This window comes from Mucor velutinosus (assembly GCF_035048745.1).
Source record: "Mucor velutinosus strain NIH1002 chromosome Unknown tig00001547, whole genome shotgun sequence".
NCBI lineage: Eukaryota > Fungi > Mucoromycota > Mucoromycetes > Mucorales > Mucoraceae > Mucor > Mucor velutinosus.
Window position 1 is genome coordinate 721776 of NW_027041901.1, and position 18747 is coordinate 740522.

An 18747-nucleotide genomic window follows, 5' to 3' on the forward strand; every position below is an offset into this window, starting at 1 on the left:
AGGTGCAAAGCCATGGTAATCAGATATTGAATCCAATACTTGATAGCATTGGTTTTAATGACGGTTTTAATGACGGTTTTACCGTAGCGAAGCGAATATGCAAAACCGTAGTATTCAAGCAGCAAAATTGATTTCTCCTCATTCCCTAAATTAATAATTGATTGTTTAAAGTCTACTTATACAGCAGATTTTTATTATTACGGATTTCAAATGTCTACGGCGACAGCCCGTAGGGCGACACCATCATCGAGCGTAGCGAAATTGCACCTAATTCAACATTTGGTAACATTGACCTATAAGAGGGTTTTACCATAGCAAGGCGAAGGTGCAAAACCATAGTATTCAAGCAGTAAATTTGGGTTTTCATTTCCATTGTTAATAAGCTTACCAGCAACATAGCTCATCAAAATTTGCAAGAATCTGCTTTACCAAAATCAACATTTCTTCTATTCAAATTAAAGATTGCTCAAGCTACAGAACTTCCTATCCAGAAGATTTCAGCTACCAAAGAGATGATTTATGCCGTGTAAATAAACTCTATAAAGCAGTACATAACCAAATTTGACAGTTTTCAAGCCTTCATATTTCGACATGTAGACCTTTCTGAGTCACCGGAATGACACCAAATAATTGTACTTGAGTAGTAGTAACTTCCTGACACCTTTGCTCAACTTTTTGAGGACCAAAAAAACATGGCCAAAAATCGACCAAAAACCATGAGGGGTGCCTCATGGTTTTCATCAAAAATCAAATGATCGCGTTTTTGGCCTTAAAATTGAAGGCTTTTGCTATGATATACATTGAATCAAAATGAAGTTATTGATCCAAAGCAACTCCTGAAAGCTCGTTTGGGAGACTTTCATATGCAAAATTTCGACATTTTGGTCAAAAACCATATTTCATATTTCTATTTATTGCTCGATAAATTAGTTCATAACTTATATTACAATAAATATCATCGGATGCGCCTTATAAAGTACCTCGAGAATGCATTAGAAAGCACGGGATGATCATCACATTTTATATAGTCGAATTTGGCAAAATAGATCAAATCGAGTTCAAAAGTTCCAAAACCATCAAATCAGAGCAGAATATTAAACGGAGTTATAATATATTTTGGCTGGCAAAATGCTTTCTCATGAAGACAATCGATGTCTGCGATGCTATTAAAGAGAGACTTACAAATGCAATGGTACTACCTATTTGCCTGAATAACGTCTTTTGCTTTCATTGCAGATTACTGATCTAAATATCGATCCTGATGCCAGAAGATGCAAGATTATCACCCCGTTCAACAAAATGGCAAAAAAAAAAAAAATCACATTAGATATCTTTAGTTCAATAATTGCCTAATTCTTTCGCTCGGTAAAAAAGATTTTCTCTTTTTGACAAAGGCAAAAGCGAAGGATGCAAAAGCAAAAAAAAAAAAATGTGCTCCGTAGAGCTTCCTTCTCAGAGATTTAGTGTCATCCTTGTGCAGGGGCCATGCTAATCTTCTCTGTATCGTTCCAATTTTAATAAGTGTCAGAGGTCCGAAGACATGACGGGAGAATTTTCAAAAATTGGATCTTTTTATAGGCTAACATTTTTAATAGATGGCCTAGTTGTGGGTCTCAAAGACAAAGTGAATATATAATTAATAAAAATAGGAATGCTTTCACTAAAAATGCAGAAACAGGCGTCCTCATCCTTTTCCAACAGCCTTTGAAAATCTTCTCCTGACTCCTCATAAAATTTATGTTGTTGTTCACACTTAACATTTGGTCATTTGATATGTGCTTTGCACAATGTTTCATGAACTGGACGCAGTGAAAAAAAGCAAATGATTCTGATAAAGGGTCTATAGATTTCAATCAACCAGTTAAGTAAGTCTTATTTCATTGGGGATGGAGTGTGATGGAGAGAAAGTGTATAACGGCCTGGGATGGTGTATCAATGCATTTTACCGGTTAATCGTTTTCCTCGAGTCATACAAGTAGATCAGCTTTAAAAACAAATGATATTCCTTTAGATTACTGCGGTTCATCACGGAAAGCCCAGTGCCTGTTTGATCTGGACATGCCTATGCTCTCAGCAATCAGAAGCAATGTAAAATGATCCCAATGACGCACTGTGGCTTGATTTGAAAGTGTCTTTCATTTGTCGCGATAGTATTTATGGCACCTAAAGGTAGAATCTTTTTTTTTTTTTTTTTTTTTTTTCTTTTCTCATCTTTCATAGCATCAACTCCCCCTTTGCGTTGAACCTACTTTGCAATCGAAAAGCTTCTATTTCTTGTCATTGCAAATTCTATCGGGAAAAGTTAGATAATTTGATTCTCAATTTTTTTTCTCGTCTTTTTCTCCACCCACCCAACTCAACCCAAACCAGAAAAACCTTTTTCCTCTTTTTATTCTCGTATCCATCTCGAATTAGCAAAAGGTTTTAAGGTGGAAACCCGACTTCAACTAAGGGAATACGAAAGAATAAGGCCAAAAAAATCAACCAGAACGGAAAACAAAAGTAATATGACCAATAATTCATCAGCGATATCCTCTACCATAAGTCAATTTACAAGCGAATTTATAGTTGATGATCAAGAGGAGGAAGTGAGCTCGCCTGTTCCTCAGTCTATCGCCGAACCTTATGGCGGGATATCACAGGATTATCGAGAAGATACTGTGTTTATACTGGATATTGAAGCAGATGCCAAGCAGCCAGGCACTTTGACAGGTGAACAGTGTCCGATTTCAGATATCATGAACAATAGCTATGGGTACCTTGGCTCGCAGTACCCTTATTGGCGTCGCATTCTTTCCGATGATTACATGCGCAATACTCCACTTGATGATACCACAGCTGCCACATCACCAACGAAATCAACCACCCAACTCGTTTTATTGCACATTGACGATCATGCTTGGGCCTCTGTTGTTCACTATTTAACCGCTTCAAAATTCTTGCAAACGCCACAAATTTCTACCAAGCTCTGCTTAGATTCTGGGGACGCCACAAGTCAACTGCCTGCATCACAAATCAAACTATTGCGACAAAAATTACCCATCACCGAGGAAGCGCGCGAGGATTGGCATGACAATCGAAAAATTGATGCATGGAGACGTGCCTTGTTGGCGAAATTCGCTCAGAATGATGACTTGCAAAGAGCACTGATACTGACAGGATGGGCCAAACTGGTGGACAAGAACGGACAACCTCAACATCTTTTAATGTGGGTGAGAGCAGTGCTGAGAGGGGAGCAGCAAACTGTCAAAGATCAACCGATTGCAACTCCTACAGCATTAAAAGTGAAGGATGACAAACATCTGGAAGAGGTAAGGTTAAACATTTGCTTGCTATTTGTATGAGCGATGTGTATTCAATTGTTTGTTGTAGGCTCTTCGTGTGTTTGAAGGATTGTTTGGTAAAGATAAGCAACACATGTTGGCCTCGATACTGAGTGGAGACGTCAGTTTGGATCATCTAAAGGAGGAATTGGAGACTAAAGTAGTGGAAGCAAAGCCAGTAGAAATAAAGGATGCCGTGGGTTATTTAGAACAAATCAAAACAGATGAACCTCCACAAACATATAACAAATTTCTTGAAATCATGACAGATTTTCGATCAGAAAAGTAAGTGCTCTGGCCCCTCTCACTCATGCTCAATCTGCCAACCTTTGTATATAGAATCAATACCCCTCAAGTCCTCGAACGTGTTACCTTATTGTTCAAAGGAAAGCCATGGCTAATCCGTAATTTTTTGATGTTTTTACCACCCGGACATATCCTTGATTTATCGCCTGAAGACACATCAGATTCCATCTATATTACATCACCTAATGGAGGCAAAATTGTAATCAACACAGTCCAAGGAGTAGTGACATTTGAATGATTTCAATAAAGAGTGTTTATTTTCAAACTGCAATGATCACGCTTAGAGCAAACGCATGGCATATCGAATGGCCATGATGAGACTATCGTTCATGTTAGTGCATGTCCTGTTATCGACAAAATAATGATGCTATACCTCAGCAATGACACAAGCCCAGCAGGCATGAATTTGCGACCACGATAGAAGCGATTGCCCATTACGTAGAGAAGCAAGAGACTAACAACCAAAGCCAAGGTGACATTTTTAGGGTCGTTAGATACTTGATAGGCACCTAGAGCAGCTAGCGCACCAAACAAAGTCCCAGCTAGAAGCGACATTGCGCTTTGAGCTGCAGACATTTGATCAACGTTAGAGGCGTATATCCTCCTCGAGACTACTGCTCACGAATTACCTTTGATGTAACCGATCAGACCGCCTGCAAATACAGTCAAACCATAAGCATATCCTGCGATATCAGTCATTTTTTATCACGTTTGTTAGAAGAAATACACCACGAACGAAAATCACAGCGGGTCAATTTAATACACAGTGACCGTAGATTCAAATCCAATGTGTATTTTACAACATCCGTGCAAATGAATATCATTGAAATGAGACATAAAAATCTTTTTATAACATCAGAAGAGATGAAAAAACTAAAATAAATATAATGATCATTAGCTGGATTCTTGGTCATCTTCTTCTTCCTTTCCTTGCACAACAAAAATGGCAGAAATCACAGCTATAAACCCTTCAATTGACAATACTGATTTACAAAGACCTACCAATGATATTCTCCTCAACAACAAGCAGGTATCTCCTCACCAGCCTGGCACTATATCGCCAAACCCTTCCACTCACAGTGCGAGCTCCTCAATCGCAAGTTCGTCAGTTAATGATTCCTTTGGCTCTATTCCAAACACTGCAAGATCATCCAGCAGTAGCACATCCAACAATCAAAATAGACATAGTGTAACATCAACCCAATCAGAGCAATTATTAAATCATTCGCATCTGAAGCCTGGCAGAGATGCTTCACTGCTGTCGTATGCGCAAACAATCAACATGTATAGAGAAAATGCCAAAAAAACCAATAACCCAGATATCCAATGCGATTTTGCTATATTCATGATTGAAGCTGCAAAACAATTACCAGATGATGATACTAGTAAAAATCAATACCTTTCGGAAGCCGAGAAACTGTTGAAACAACTATCCTTGAAAGGACATGCTGGTGCTCAATACAATCTTGCAAAGCTACTTGAGAGTGGCTCTCTGAGCAAAAAAGGCAAACCTGAACTGGACAAGGCGTTCCCTCTCTATGTACAGGCATCCAAACACTTTCATGTGGATGCCTCCAACAGGTAAAGTTGATAGTGCTTTGGCAAATTTGTTGAGCTTGTTGTTTATACATTTTGTTGGGTTATTTACATATCCAAACTGTACATGCTGATTTTTAAATATTACTCTTTGCAGAGCTGCTAAATGTTATGAGCATGGCTTGGGATGTCGTCAAAATGGGTCTAAAGCTGTATTGTTTTACAAGTAAGTTAGTCGGCAACTTTCATTAGAAGCCTAATGCTCAACATGCATTGCAGAAAAGCAGCTTCTTTAGGTCATCCTGGCGCAATGTATCGTCTTGGTTTAGCTTACATGAATGGTGAAATGGGAGTGTCCAAAAACGACAAGGAAGCTGTCAAATGGTTTAATCGCTCAGTTGAGGCAGCCACGCCTGAATACCCGGATGCCATTTACGAATTAGCCTTATTACATATCAACGGTGTTCCCAATGTTATTTTTGTGGATCTAGCATACGCTGTTGTCCTACTGAATCAAGCTGCTGAAATGGGGCACGGTACTGCTGCATTCAAATTAGGCGAATGTTATGAATACGGCAAACTCAACTGCCAGCCCGACCCTGCACTTTCCATTCATTATTATACCATTGCAGCTGAAAAAGGGAACAGGGATGCGTGCTTTGCATTGACAGCCTGGTATCTTGTGGGTTCCCCTGGTGTCTTGCCTCAATCAGATGAAAACGCATACATTTGGGCCAAACGTGCTGCCGACTTGGGATTACCGAAAGCAGAGTACGCGGTGGGCTATTTTTCTGAGGTAGGTATTGGCTGTCAAAAGGATACTTCACAAGCTGTCGAATGGTACAAGAAGGCTGCCAAAAATGGCGATAAACGTGCCATACAAAAACTTCAGGGCAAGATCACCGAGGAAAAGATCCCTACTGAAAAGAAGAAGAGTATGTCCCAGGAAGACTGTATCATTATGTAATCTTGGTATATATATATATTTGCATCTCATTTTCATCGCATACTCTACAGCATCAAAATAAACAATGAACAAGTTTAAAGCAACATCTTGATGTGGTAGTCGGTCAATCTAGATTCGTAAAGTGCTGTCGTGTACAATGTCTCGCGAACCGTCTGTATACAATCAAGTCTGTCAATTGACATCAATATATGTGTAAAGATTAGGCGATGAATCTGAACAAAGACCTGTCTCCTCTCATTGTACATTTTCCCCATCTTACTGTCTTTAATAAGAATTTGCTAAACTACTGCCCAGGACACTAAACTACTATGCAATTATAGAGCCAATGTTATGCCAATACACATCAAATACATCTCCAAAGTTTGGCAGCTAAATATGGAGATTACGCTGCAACACGTTTGAAACTGATTCATGCGCGCTTTAATTGAGGTAGCGCCATTCAGCTTTCACATGAGAATAGAACAACAACGAAGGCGTTACATCGATCCAAATTTCTGAATCAAATGCATCTTAAACAAGATGTTGTCAAAGATGATGTTCCAAATCATATAACAAACTTGAATGCTTCAATTCAGTGCAAGAAAATGCCTCATTTGTAATCATACTATACATGCAATTCAGAGCAATGTTCGAGGCATACCTTGCACTGTATTACATGACGTATCGTTTGTTCATATGTAACGGAGATCAAACTCGGTGATATTTATCCCATGTGCATGCAAATGTAACATAAAATATCAATAATGTTTGAATCCAACATCTCTTTCCTTCTCTTTTTCTATTTTTACTGGTTTCCCTTACAAATTGCAATGGTCTCCTTTATAGGGTTTATTGTCATTTATGTGCTTGGAGGCGTTACATTTCTGCCCTTCATTGCACTAGCCGCGTTCATCTACATCAAAGGCGGCATTGAACCTCTCCTGCCCAAAGCCAAACCAAAGGAACCCATTCACATAGCAACCAAAGACGACGATGTTATTGTCAAGAAAGGCTGGATTCGACTCACCAACCAGTATCAACCCAAAATGCCCGAAGTAAATTCGGGAAATGGCATTATATCTGGCATCCAGTCCTATGTAAGTGGAAGCAGTAACAGCAACGCAAATCTCAAAAAGGGTCTGGTGTACGCTTTGTTGAAGCACGGTACCTTGTTCTGCTATGAATCAGAAAAGCAACAGAACCTGGTGATGATACTGCCAATGCAAGACTTTCAAGTGTCATTGTATCCTCCTAATCCTGAAGACAAGCCTGAAGGTGAAATCTATAATCGTACGTCGGTAATACGTTTGGTGCCTAGTGCTATCAAGGATGACATAACGTTGACATCAAAGAATGTGTCTGTTTGCACATTGCCTGAAGACGACATCACATGCTATCCTACGCGTGTGCTCTATCTGACGTGTGGACGCAACATTGACAAGGAGGATTGGTATTTCGGATTATTGGACGCGCATCAGCTCTTGCAAGATCAGCCTCCTGATGGGCCCCAGTATGTAATGATGGATAACACCCGCTTTGACCAAGATGCGTTGGAGGAACTGATCCGCCAAGTGCAATCGACGCCTAGCCATCGTGAAACTGCGTGGATCAATGCTGTATTTGGACGCCTCTTTTTGGGAATGTACAAAACGGACCGACTCAAGCATTTTATGGAAATGAAGATCAGAAGAAAGATTGACAAGACGAAGCGACCTACGTTTTTGGATGAAATTCATGTGCGCAGTGTCGATGTGGGCGCCTCTGTGCCTTTTATTACAGATCCCAAATTGCTCTCATTGTCAACAGAAGGCGAAGTGATTGTGGAGGCCAAGGTTGAATACGCAGGTGGACTGACAATTGAAATTGAGACAGACTTCAACTGGTCGTACTCGTCTCGTATGAAGCCTATTCGCATGAATCTGATTTTAGCAGTGAAATTAAACCGACTGGCTGGCAGAATGATGTTTAAATTGAAGGCACCTCCTACGAATCGTTATTGGCTAGCCTTTTTTGAAATGCCTGAAATGGATTGGAAGATTACACCAGTTGTCGCTGACAAGCAGATTAAATTAAATATTGTAACCAACGCTATTGAGTCTAGAATTCGCGAGGTAATGGCAGAAACGTTTGTTCTGCCCAACATGGACGACACTTCATTCTGTCCTTCTGGTGGCAAAGGCGGTATCTTTGGTGAATATGTCAAGGTGCAAGTGCAAAAGAAGAAGCCTTCCGAGCCCTCCTATGTTGCTGACGACAACGAGGCTATCACGCATGAGAGGCCTTCCTCGGTACATTCAAGTGCATCTTCATCCAGCTCTACCAGCAACAAGATTCAAACTTCTGAAGCTGTTCGGGAAACACCGACTGTGCCTGATGCGGATGAGAAACCCACTGCTGCTGACATGTTGAAGCTCAAGAACCGTCGTGCTGAATCCGCTGCTGAAATGGCGCCTAATGGAAGACCTGCCTTTGGTGAATTGGCACCGTTGCGCAAATTGGAGTTATCTCAATCCACGCCTAACATGCAACAGCCTCCTACCAAAACGAAATTTCAGCAAGAGGATGCTGCTTCAGTCAAGTCTGTGGATAGAAACTCCATTACAGATCCCATCATATCAGCATCCAGCACAAGCACCAAATGGTCCAAGAACGCATTGAGAAAGAGGGTAATGAAGTATGGTGATGATGGCGATGACAGTGATTCAGAAAGCGTTGCTTCAGTCAAGACTAATAGTACAGGTGGCAGCGGCTTGCTTAACAAAATTAGCAACTTATTACCCATTGATAACAACAATAAGGAAAATGGGTCAGATGCCTTCTCAGTTCGCTCGGGAAACCATCATCAGACATCTTCAACCAGCAGCAGTAAAGACGGCAGCAAAAAGAACGCTTTGATCAACATGGCAGAGAGCTTTTTGCACAAAAAGAACAGCCATGATGACGATATCTACAAGCCAGCAAGCGAAGAAAAGAAGGAGCTTTATGCTGAGAGAATGGCAAACATGCGCAGGCGTGCAGAGGAAAGGCGTCTATCGGGGTCTTCTGCTAGCAGTGGTCGATCCATCCCTCCTCCGTCTTCATCTGCCTATACGTCCGCTCCCGTCTTTAAAGATCTGCCTGATGCTCCCACCGTCACAACAGCAAAGTCAGTAATCGCTGACAAGACGAGCGATCATGATTATTCAGCAGCAGCAGCACCACCACCACCACCGATCAAGCCTCGTCGTACTAGAGCCGCCTCTGCTGCTCAAAATAATTCTGATGTACCTGACAGTATGCAAAAGCAACATCCTCCTCTTCCACCACGTCGCAACTCGACACCAGCTCCCATGACTGACGATGTAACCGCTACCTCGCCTGCAGTCTCTGAACAAGTGGCAGATTCAGCCGATTCCGAACAGATCAGCAATCCAAACGCTCCCAGTTCTGGCCAAGAATTTGCCCCTCCTTCTTTAGTAGTAAAAGAACCTGCCGTACAGGTTGATTCTATGCCTACTTTGCCTCAACAGCCACATCTTGCACCTGCAATCCCTGATAAACCTAGACCTGTCTCGTCAACAGTACACAATGAGAATACTCATTCACCACCCCCGTTACCTACAACCCCTCGACCTAAACTATCCCCAAGATTAGACGAAGCAAAGCCTGCATTACCCAATGTACCTAGACCTGTCCCCCCTACCTATGAAAAAGTGGAGGTAGAAGAACACGAGGAAGCCGCTTTAAATGCTGCTTTATCACCATCATCGCCGCCACCACCGCCACCAAGACGTCATTAAACACACCTTTTGTATATGCTTCTCATCAATATATCAAATAAATAAAAAAAAACCCCCCGTGTATATTACTAAATAGTATTTATTGATCTTGCGCAATGGTAATGAATGAAATGGTCAGAGTTATTTACAACTGCAATGAAAGCAGGGGAGAATTAAGTGGTAGCAGATAATGCAACATAGCCAGGAGCAGCATTTTCATATTCTGCTTGAAATAGTTGTTTTTGGTTCTTTTGCATAAAGCTGTTTAAAGATTAAATTAGCAATAGATGGTAAGGGTGTTGGACATACATGGCTTACCGTAAGATGTCTGTTAGGTAGTCGGATAATACACTGACAGCATCAGAATCCATGTTTGTGTGTGCAATCAAGCTAGGCATTTGAACTGTAGCCATGTAAGTCAACCGTGAATATCTTGTGCACACAAACACTCACCAAATAACCTTAAAAGATGTTCTGCACCGTATATCTCAACGAGGTCTGTCTCGCCAAACTGCCTTCTCATGTCAGCGTACTGATGTCTTTCAAAACGATAGAGAAGCATCGACCCTAACGCTTTGTTAAAATAGATACGCAAACCCTCCAAAACCTCGTCCAATAAGTCTTCATTTCTAGCATCCATGGTCAGTCAGCGTATCGCATAAAGCAACTCTTACAGCTCTCAACTCACAATTCACGGTTGCCCTTCTTCTCCTTCTTGAATCGTTTGTAACGTGACAATACTTCATTGACATTGACGGTTCTTGGCAAAGTAACCAGCTGTTGATTCTTTGTTACATTTTCCCAATCATCGACGAGCTGTCCCTTCAATGTGTCTGGTATATCGAGCTTGATCTCTGGTCGATTCAAATAATCCTCCTCCTTCTCCAACTTGGCGTCTCTGCGACGTTTGCCCAGATTGCTGCCTTCGCTCTCGCTTTGTTTCCTACTCTTTCCTGATTGATTTGTACGATAGAATGTCTTGAGTCGTAGCTGCATTTGTAAATTCTCTTCTGACCAGCGAAGCACTCTTGATTCTGGTACCCATTCATCCCAGCTACAAACACAATGGATGAGCTCCATGACATCTCACATCTACTGTCAAACGTACGATTTCTTCCAGCCTTTATAATGAACGTAGTAATGAGGACCACTTGCTTCGGGTTCCTCCATCCAATTTTTCTCCAACACCTGCAGTTTTGCTTTGACTTGAGTATACAGTCATCATTACTGGCATGTATCGCGTTCTAACCTTGGCTTCATAGATGAGAGGTCCATGAAAACACAACACTCTCTCATTATCTTGGTAAGAAAACTTTCTTTCAACTTCTGAGGAATCCACAGAGGCCATGTTTGTTACAGGTGAGAAAAAAAAATAGTGAGAGAGGAAAGAAAAACCTGCTTCGTGGCTTGAATAACAAGCTGTTTGGTAAATGTTTGTGCTCACCCCCTTTATATATTTTTGTCTTGCTGAACAAGTTTGATGTCTGTATACATCAGTCAGAAGCAAAAGTCTCAAGCTTGCAGAAGAGCACACGCTTGTCCAGCCCAAGCGAGGGATGGCTGTCTTTCCTGCTATTCGTTATTTGAGGAATTAACCCTTTTAAACTCTAAAAGCCTTGACAACAATCTCAGGTAGTGATAACTGCCAGGCGCATGTTCCCTATCACACCACATTGCCAAGGCTTGTCTTGTGTCTGTTGTCAATGCTGTAGGCTTACGAGATGAACAGTCGGATGAACTTGATTTCTAGCATTTGGTTTGCACGTCAAGGCTGGATTCCTTCTTTCAGCTGTCGGATCCAAACTACAAATGTACCCACTTGTTTGCGTATACATCATGTTATGCTTCAAACATCACTGCTATGGGCATGAGCATGCACAGCATGAGCAGATCCAGGTACATGTATGATGGTACTAGAATGAATGCTCATGTAACACTCAAAGAAACATGTCAAAATGCGCCCGTGGTCGATCAAACAGAGCAGCGTGGAGTTTGCAATTCGATTAAGGTTCTGCCCTGTTGCTTTGATTGAATCTTGGGTCGACTACCTTTAGCTTATTAATCAAATCCATGGTGTATACGACTAGCATGAACTCTACAGCACCGCCATATAGCATTACTTAAGAATATATGTCTTGTTTCCTTTCAAGTAGGCATGTTTATTCATCATCTTTCTCACCTTGTTTTATGATTACAAAGCTCAAATTTTACATTGAACAACCGCTTCTTCTGCTTTAATTACTCCAGGTTTTGTTTCCTTCTTTCTTTTACCTTTCCACAACTCTTTTGATATATAACAATGTCTGCGTAAAGTAGCACCCACCAAAGCCAATCTCATTCAATACCATGCTAACAAAAAGTATTGCTCTAGCCCCACAACTTTCCGCAAGCTCCAAGCATTTGAAGTTGGTAATGACTTTAACAAGGTGACAAAGGTGGTCTCTGTCAACTACAAAGATTTGATTCAAAACTTGAAGCCCAACAACGTTGTTGTAAAGAACTTTTATGTTGGTATCAATGCCTCTGATATCAATTTCACCAATGGCAAATACATCCCTGATATCAAGCCGTAAGTTGCATTGTGTACTCCACTAAACGCTTTTTTTTCATGTTCATTTATTATAGTCCTTTTGATGTCGGTTTCGAAGCTCTCGGTGAGATTGTTGCTGTAGGTTCCAACGTCTCTAAAGACAAGATTGGTTCTCACGTCATCTACACACAATACGGTGCTTTCGCTGAATACGTCGAGATCTCTCACAAAGCTGTCATTCCTGTTCCTGTAAGTTTGGTTGTGTTGAAAGCGGGTATCTGTGGTTCTAAATGTGGATGTTCTCGTATAGAATGCTAGACCTGAACTTCTAGGCCTTTTGACGTCTGGTTTAACTGCCTCGATTGCTTTGGCTGAAACTGGCCGCATGACCAAGGGAGAGACTGTCCTTGTAACTGCAGGTAATGTACACTAGGAGTTAGGTCAAGATCGCATATTGAGTTTGCATTATACGATATAGCTGCTGGTGGTGCTGGACAAATTGCTGTACAATTAGCCAAATTGGCTGGCAATCACGTTATTGGTACATGCTCCAACGATGACAAGGTGGCCATGCTTAAGGTAGAATTCTCATGATTGATTCTTGTAAGGCGAGACAGCTCAACGCATATAAATCATGCAATAGGAAATGGGCTGTGACAGAGTCATCAACTACAAAAAGGAAGATTTCAAGGCAGTGATGAAGAAAGAATACCCCCGTGGCGTTGATATCATCTTTGAAAGTGTAGGCGGTAACTTTTTCGACATTTGCCTCAAGAGTCTTGCTGTCCGTGGTCGTTTGATTGTTATCGGCACAGTGTCTACTTATGCTGATGCTAATGGCATGGCTGGCGACAATGTAAATACGTTGAAGCTCCTTGGTACTTCCCGCACTGTTGCTGGTTTCTTCATGCCTGATTACAAGGAGTTCTCTGCGTCTCACATGGCCAACATGATCAAGCTAGTCAAGGAAGGTAAGCTCAAGGTGCTCATTGATAACGGCGGTTTGAGCGGCATTGATTCCGTGGCTGCTGGTGTTGCTTACTTGCACTCTGGAAAGAACAAGGGAAAGGTTGTGATCCCTCTGATTGATGGTAAATCATCCAAAATTTAAATCTTAATAAACAGTCTTAAGAGTCATCCATTTTGATTGCGGAGATCTCGACCCACACGTCTTTATAAAACTTGACATCTGCCTTGTTAATTCAAGTTTCTTCTTCTTTTTCTTCTTTCTTCACTATATCCCCATACAATAACATCCATATAATGAAGGCTTATCAACGTGAATTCATCGAGTTTGCTCTCAAGAACGAGGTCCTCAAGTTTGGATCCTTCCACCTCAAATCCGGTCGTACTTCACCTTACTTTTTCAATGCTGGTTTGTTCAACAGCGGTAAGACTTTGGGTGCTATTGGCACATTCTATGCTGCTGCTCTCGAGGATGCCAGCTTTGATTACGATGTTCTTTTTGGTCCTGCTTATAAGGGTATTCCTCTTGTCTGTGCTACTGCTCTGTCTTTGTCCAACGATTACGGTAAGGACGCCCCCTTCTCTTTCAACCGCAAGGAAAAGAAGGATCATGGCGAGGGTGGTAACATTGTTGGTACTCCTTTGAAGGGAAACATTGTCGTTGTTGATGATGTAATTACTGCTGGTACTGCCATCAACGAGTCCATCGAGATTATCAAGCAAAACAATGCTCAGCTTGCTGGTGTTCTTGTCGCTGTTGATCGCGCTGAAATTGCTCCTGATGGCACTGGTAAGAGTGCTATTCAAGCTGTCGAAGAAAAGAACAATGTTCAAGTTCGTGCCATCATCTCTATGGATCACATCATGGAGTTTATGGAGGAGAAGGGTACTTATGAAAATGAGCTCAAGCTCATGAAGGAATACAAGGCACAATACGGTATCAAGAAGGATTAGACCTGTCACTATTGGTGTTATTGTTGTTTGTACATTAAACATGAAGAAAGAAAATAAAGCCTGTTTATAATTATTTGATCTGTGCCAGGTGAAACCTGGATGGGGCATAATTTAATGTAGTGACCCGTAAAAAAAAAAAAAAAAAAAAAAAAAAAAAAAAAAAAAAAAAAAAAAAAACTGGATTTAGGCTTGAAGAGACTTGAGTGCCATAAAATTCTTTATCAGATCAACCACGTGAGGTCATAAATCCGCTACTGTACAAGCTTCTTTGCCAGTGCTGTCAAATTTCATTGCGGGCCCAATGGAAGCAACAAATGCCAGTATTCTAGACATATTCCAGCATGCGATCACTGGATTGTGACAGAATCCTCGCCGTATAAAAAATGTTGTGCTGCCACGTTTAGAATAAGCTTCGCGATTATGTATTGTAGCAATCTAAGTTTCAAATCAAGACATTTGATTCTGAAAGTCGGTAAAATAATTTTTGCGAGCCGTTGTTGATGGACACCACCTAGAGGCTATATGCGATTGCTGAATACCCCTTTCTACCATAATTTTGATATAGGTTGGTGGTTTATTTATAATGTAGATCATGATCTTTCAGGCAATCTTCTGAATCCATCACAAGTTGGGATGAATCATACACTCCAGTATATTTGTACCACTGATGTTTGAGTTACAGCGTTCCATGGGCTCAAATAATCTTCAGCTGCTAGCGTTTAATTGACCACGAGGTTAAGCCCTTCCTCTGCTCTATCTCAAGTGAGCATCCATTCATAGTAGAGAAATAGCACATCTATCGTCAGCATCCTCTTGATGCTCATTTCTTCGGAGTTGGCATTGAAACTTGGCAATTGTTGGCTTTGTTTATGCTATTTAAATATAGCAACAGAAAAAATCATTGACATTTGCAACAGTAAGGTTCAGTCCAACGATCAATTTGGGATTTCCCCTTCCCGTAATACTTGCTAGATATTGGCCTGATTTCAATTGACCCAACACAATCATTAATACAAATGAAACCCTGTTGAATCACGCTACATTACCAACATTTAGCTCGGGAAATGATTGGACCGGTAAAGACTTGTGCACAAACACACCTTTCTTTCTAAACGGCGGCTATTTAATCGCATTTGTTCTTTTTGTTGTTGATAATAACGCGGATTGCCATTCATCTGTCGCTTCTTCTCTTTTCCTTCTCTTTTCACACTTGAAATAACAATCAGCCATGCCTTCAACTGGAACAAAAGAGGTTCAGGTTCCTCGAACAAATGAAAATGTCTTTTTGTTCATACCCAATCTCATCGGTAAGTAGTGAGCAGGATGGGATTTCCGGGAATGCAAAGGATATTCATTATAGTGGTGCAGGTTATACGCGAATTATCCTTGCATCTCTGTCTCTGTATTATATGCCATGGCATCCCAAGGTCTGTGTAAGTCTGTATTGTATTTCTTGTTTATTGGATGCTGTCGATGGTAATGCCGCTAGACATTTCAATCAATGTAAGTGCTTGGTACAAGAATATAGATGGGAGAGATATTGATTACAAAACATATGGTAGGCAGTCGATTTGGCGCTGTGTTGGACATGGTGACAGATAGGTAATTAGCTTGCAATAGCTAAATCGAGGATAGTGATTTGACTCTTTTTATACAACATCTATTAGATGTACAACCACTTGTCTCTTATGTTTCCTATCTCTCAAATATCCTGAATGGACCATTCTTTTCCAATTCCTCGTATCTCTTGACTTTAGTTCTCATTATATGCACATGTACAGGTATGTTGGACGGATGTAGAAAATGGAAAGATGGTGAGGGTTATTAATCAGATAATGATTCTAGTTCAATGATCTCGGGATCCTCGAGTCACAAGAAAATCAGTGAGAAGCAAAGTTGGTATCTTCGCATTTACTACAACAACAATGTAGGTCGGGTTTGACGAGAATGATGGTAAAGGGTATTCAATTGTGATTATGCTTTTGTAGATTGTTTTGTTCCTCATGTGTGCCGGTAATGAGCTCTTCTTTGTCGCTCTTTATGTTCTCAAATTCACTGGACCTATAAACTGTAAGTCAGCATTTTCATTTTCTGTGGAGCAATCGAGAATCACGAGGGAACAGAGAGCATAAATGACTTATATTTTACTTTGCTATAGTCTTCTGGTGGAGTGTATTATCAGTGACAGGTGTTATTTGCTTTGCTAAACAATTCATCAACGTTGTACAAATTGTTAATGCGAGCAAGACATTAGCAACCATTGATCAGGAGGAAAGAGCAAAGATTGCTTTAGAGAAGAATAACTAGATGTGGATAATCAAGAGGTGCATAAAGTAAAACTGTATAAATAAGCTCAAAAATAAACATAAAATGCGAAATAAGATGATCAATAGTCCTATGCCTTAATTATTATAGGTCGTACCAGGATTGTGGAATGGAATTTGAAGAATCGGCCAAAACATTTCTGGGATAAAGTAAGTCTGTGTGTTCTTAAGATCAGATCAACCTCATGCCAAGAGCAGGGTCAGTATACGTCACAGTACGTGGGGGGTACTTTCTGTTAACCATGTGTAAACATTGAAGGAATTTGCGTGTACACTGGTTATACATTTTTAAAGGTACAAAAGCCGAACTTTCTAATCATAAGACATGGTAATCTGATTTCCTTTCTTAGACTATTAATTGTTACCTTACAGAAGATGGTCATAATCATAATTGGAAGACATGTTCGTTTCTGTAATCTACATTCAGAGCGCAGTGCTTCTTTTCTCATTCCCAACAATTAGGGACAAATAAAATATTTGGTAAGTGTTGACCACAAAAAAATAGAGCGCCAAAGAGTCTGTAGGAGAGGAGGTATCTCCCTCAACATCCTTTTTCCTTACACCGATATCAAACGAAGCCTATTATTGGGACGATGTGAAAGAAAATTCAAATTTTATACAGCATTTGTACATCACAATCGCCATTTTCTGATAATAGAATTGTCATATCATTTGCTGATGCTTTTAATAAGATGGCGACATATAGCTGGTCGCCATAAGTAAATACAAGACTTGTGTAAAATCTACAGCGACTTTTTTTTGAGATATTATTATTGCAAAAGACACCTTCATGAGACAAAGCTCCCCCAAAAAAAAAAGTATTTGGACTAAGCAGTTGTCCTTTCAATTCCATGATCTCCATTTAATCAACATCGCAATCATCAGAAAGGAATTCGGGCCAGCCAGCAGCAATGCCGCCGCCAAAATTGATTCAGACTCAGCTTATTTTTTTCTGTTCAAGATTGGCCAGATATTGTCCTTTTTCGACTTCTTTAATCTATTTTATGATGTTCGACTATATGAATTGTAATGATCGCCCTATGCTTCCTTAAGCTGTCCCTGGTGGTAGGGCGAAGTGGTAAAACTCCCGTATGCCAACGGGAGGATCCCGGTTCAAATCCTGGTGAACGCAAGTTGTTTGATTTTTTTGACGTAGTACTGATGTCCTCGTTTGGTGTTTTGTGCTCTTATCCATGATCTATATTTTGACGATTTTCCGCAAGACTGTACTGGCTCTAGGAGTCGCACCTTATTAGTAGTAGATTTCTTTCCCAACTTAGTTCAAAAAATATCTTATTCCCCTTCATTGCAGACATTGGGTCCACCAACAGTCTTTTCTATCCCTCAGCATGACATTTAAAGGACTTTAAATAAAACCTGGAGCTCGACTCCCCTACAAAAAAAAAAAAAATGCTTCCTTAAGCTAGGGCGAAGTGGTAAAACTCTCGTATGCCAACGGGAGGATCCCGGTTCAAATCCTGGTGAACGCAAGTTGTTTGATTTTTTTGACGTAGTACTGATGTCCTCGTTTGGTGTTTTTGTACTCTTATCCATGATCTATATTTTGACGATTTCCGCAAGACTGTACTGGCTCTAGGAGTGGCACCTTATTAGTAGTAGATTTCTTTCCCAACTTAGTTCAAAATATCTTATTCCCCTTCTTTGCAGACATTGGGTCCACCAACAGTCTTTTCTATCCCTCAGTATGACATTTAAAGGACTTTAAATAAAACCTGGAGCTCGACTCCCCTACAAAAAAAAAAATATGCTTCCTTAAGCTCTCCTGGAGTACTTTTCAAGGTGCATCCAATGGTACTAAGTAAAATAGATGATTTGAATAAACTTATCAAATGATTTATGAAAATATGAAAAGAGGTTTCTGGCCAAAATGTCGAAATTTTACATATCAAAGTCCCACAAAGATGATTTCAGAGGTTGCTTTGGATCGATAGAGACATTTTGATTCAAGATATACCATAGTAAAAGTCTCCGTTTTCAAGGTGAAAAACGCGATCGTTTGATTTTCGATGAAAACCATGAGGGGTACCTCATACTTTTCGGTCGAATTTTGTTCATGTTTTTTTGATCCTCGAAAAGTTGAGCA

The 18747-nt window shown here is 40.5% G+C and overlaps 8 protein-coding genes across 8 annotated transcripts; 6 read left to right on the plus strand and 2 right to left on the minus strand.

Annotated features, from left to right (window-relative positions):
- Positions 1 to 2507: 2507 nt before the first annotated feature.
- Positions 2508 to 3867, plus strand: PET8_2 (S-adenosylmethionine transporter; the record flags this gene model as incomplete). The annotated part of the gene is made up of 3 exons (XM_064825936.1): positions 2508 to 3311; positions 3373 to 3608; positions 3663 to 3867. The coding sequence occupies 3 exons, from the start codon at positions 2508 to 2510 to the stop codon at positions 3865 to 3867; spliced, it is 1245 nt and encodes a 414-aa protein (XP_064687450.1).
- A 42-nt stretch (positions 3868 to 3909) lies between these two features.
- On the minus strand, positions 3910 to 4328 carry PTP1 (tyrosine protein phosphatase 1; the record flags this gene model as incomplete). The annotated part of the gene is made up of 3 exons (XM_064825937.1): positions 3910 to 3949; positions 4003 to 4195; positions 4259 to 4328. 3 exons carry the CDS (start codon positions 4326 to 4328, stop codon positions 3910 to 3912), a joined length of 303 nt encoding a protein of 100 aa, XP_064687451.1.
- A 244-nt stretch (positions 4329 to 4572) lies between these two features.
- ATC70_006666 (Protein kinase domain-containing protein) lies at positions 4573 to 6132 on the plus strand (the record flags this gene model as incomplete). The annotated part of the gene is made up of 3 exons (XM_064825938.1): positions 4573 to 5210; positions 5323 to 5391; positions 5445 to 6132. The coding sequence occupies 3 exons, from the start codon at positions 4573 to 4575 to the stop codon at positions 6130 to 6132; spliced, it is 1395 nt and encodes a 464-aa protein (XP_064687452.1).
- Positions 6133 to 6941: 809 nt separating this feature from the next.
- ATC70_006667 (uncharacterized protein) lies at positions 6942 to 9890 on the plus strand (the record flags this gene model as incomplete). The annotated part of the gene is made up of 1 exon (XM_064825939.1): positions 6942 to 9890. The coding sequence occupies one exon, from the start codon at positions 6942 to 6944 to the stop codon at positions 9888 to 9890; it is 2949 nt and encodes a 982-aa protein (XP_064687453.1).
- Positions 9891 to 10042: 152 nt separating this feature from the next.
- ATC70_006668 (Superoxide dismutase [Cu-Zn]) lies at positions 10043 to 11217 on the minus strand (the record flags this gene model as incomplete). Its single annotated transcript, XM_064825940.1, has 6 exons — positions 10043 to 10130; positions 10188 to 10272; positions 10323 to 10498; positions 10558 to 10923; positions 10978 to 11057; positions 11119 to 11217. The coding sequence occupies 6 exons, from the start codon at positions 11215 to 11217 to the stop codon at positions 10043 to 10045; spliced, it is 894 nt and encodes a 297-aa protein (XP_064687454.1).
- A 951-nt stretch (positions 11218 to 12168) lies between these two features.
- Positions 12169 to 13510, plus strand: NAB3 (nuclear polyadenylated RNA-binding protein 3; the record flags this gene model as incomplete). The annotated part of the gene is made up of 6 exons (XM_064825941.1): positions 12169 to 12176; positions 12241 to 12438; positions 12495 to 12648; positions 12710 to 12818; positions 12878 to 12978; positions 13043 to 13510. 6 exons carry the CDS (start codon positions 12169 to 12171, stop codon positions 13508 to 13510), a joined length of 1038 nt encoding a protein of 345 aa, XP_064687455.1.
- A 152-nt stretch (positions 13511 to 13662) lies between these two features.
- Positions 13663 to 14319, plus strand: PRP22 (DEAH-box ATP-dependent RNA helicase prp22; the record flags this gene model as incomplete). Its single annotated transcript, XM_064825942.1, has 1 exon — positions 13663 to 14319. One exon carries the CDS (start codon positions 13663 to 13665, stop codon positions 14317 to 14319), a length of 657 nt encoding a protein of 218 aa, XP_064687456.1.
- Positions 14320 to 15547: 1228 nt separating this feature from the next.
- ATC70_006671 (uncharacterized protein) lies at positions 15548 to 16626 on the plus strand (the record flags this gene model as incomplete). The annotated part of the gene is made up of 7 exons (XM_064825943.1): positions 15548 to 15626; positions 15688 to 15822; positions 15882 to 15921; positions 15987 to 16100; positions 16165 to 16246; positions 16308 to 16389; positions 16478 to 16626. The coding sequence occupies 7 exons, from the start codon at positions 15548 to 15550 to the stop codon at positions 16624 to 16626; spliced, it is 681 nt and encodes a 226-aa protein (XP_064687457.1).
- Positions 16627 to 18747: the final 2121 nt, after the last annotated feature.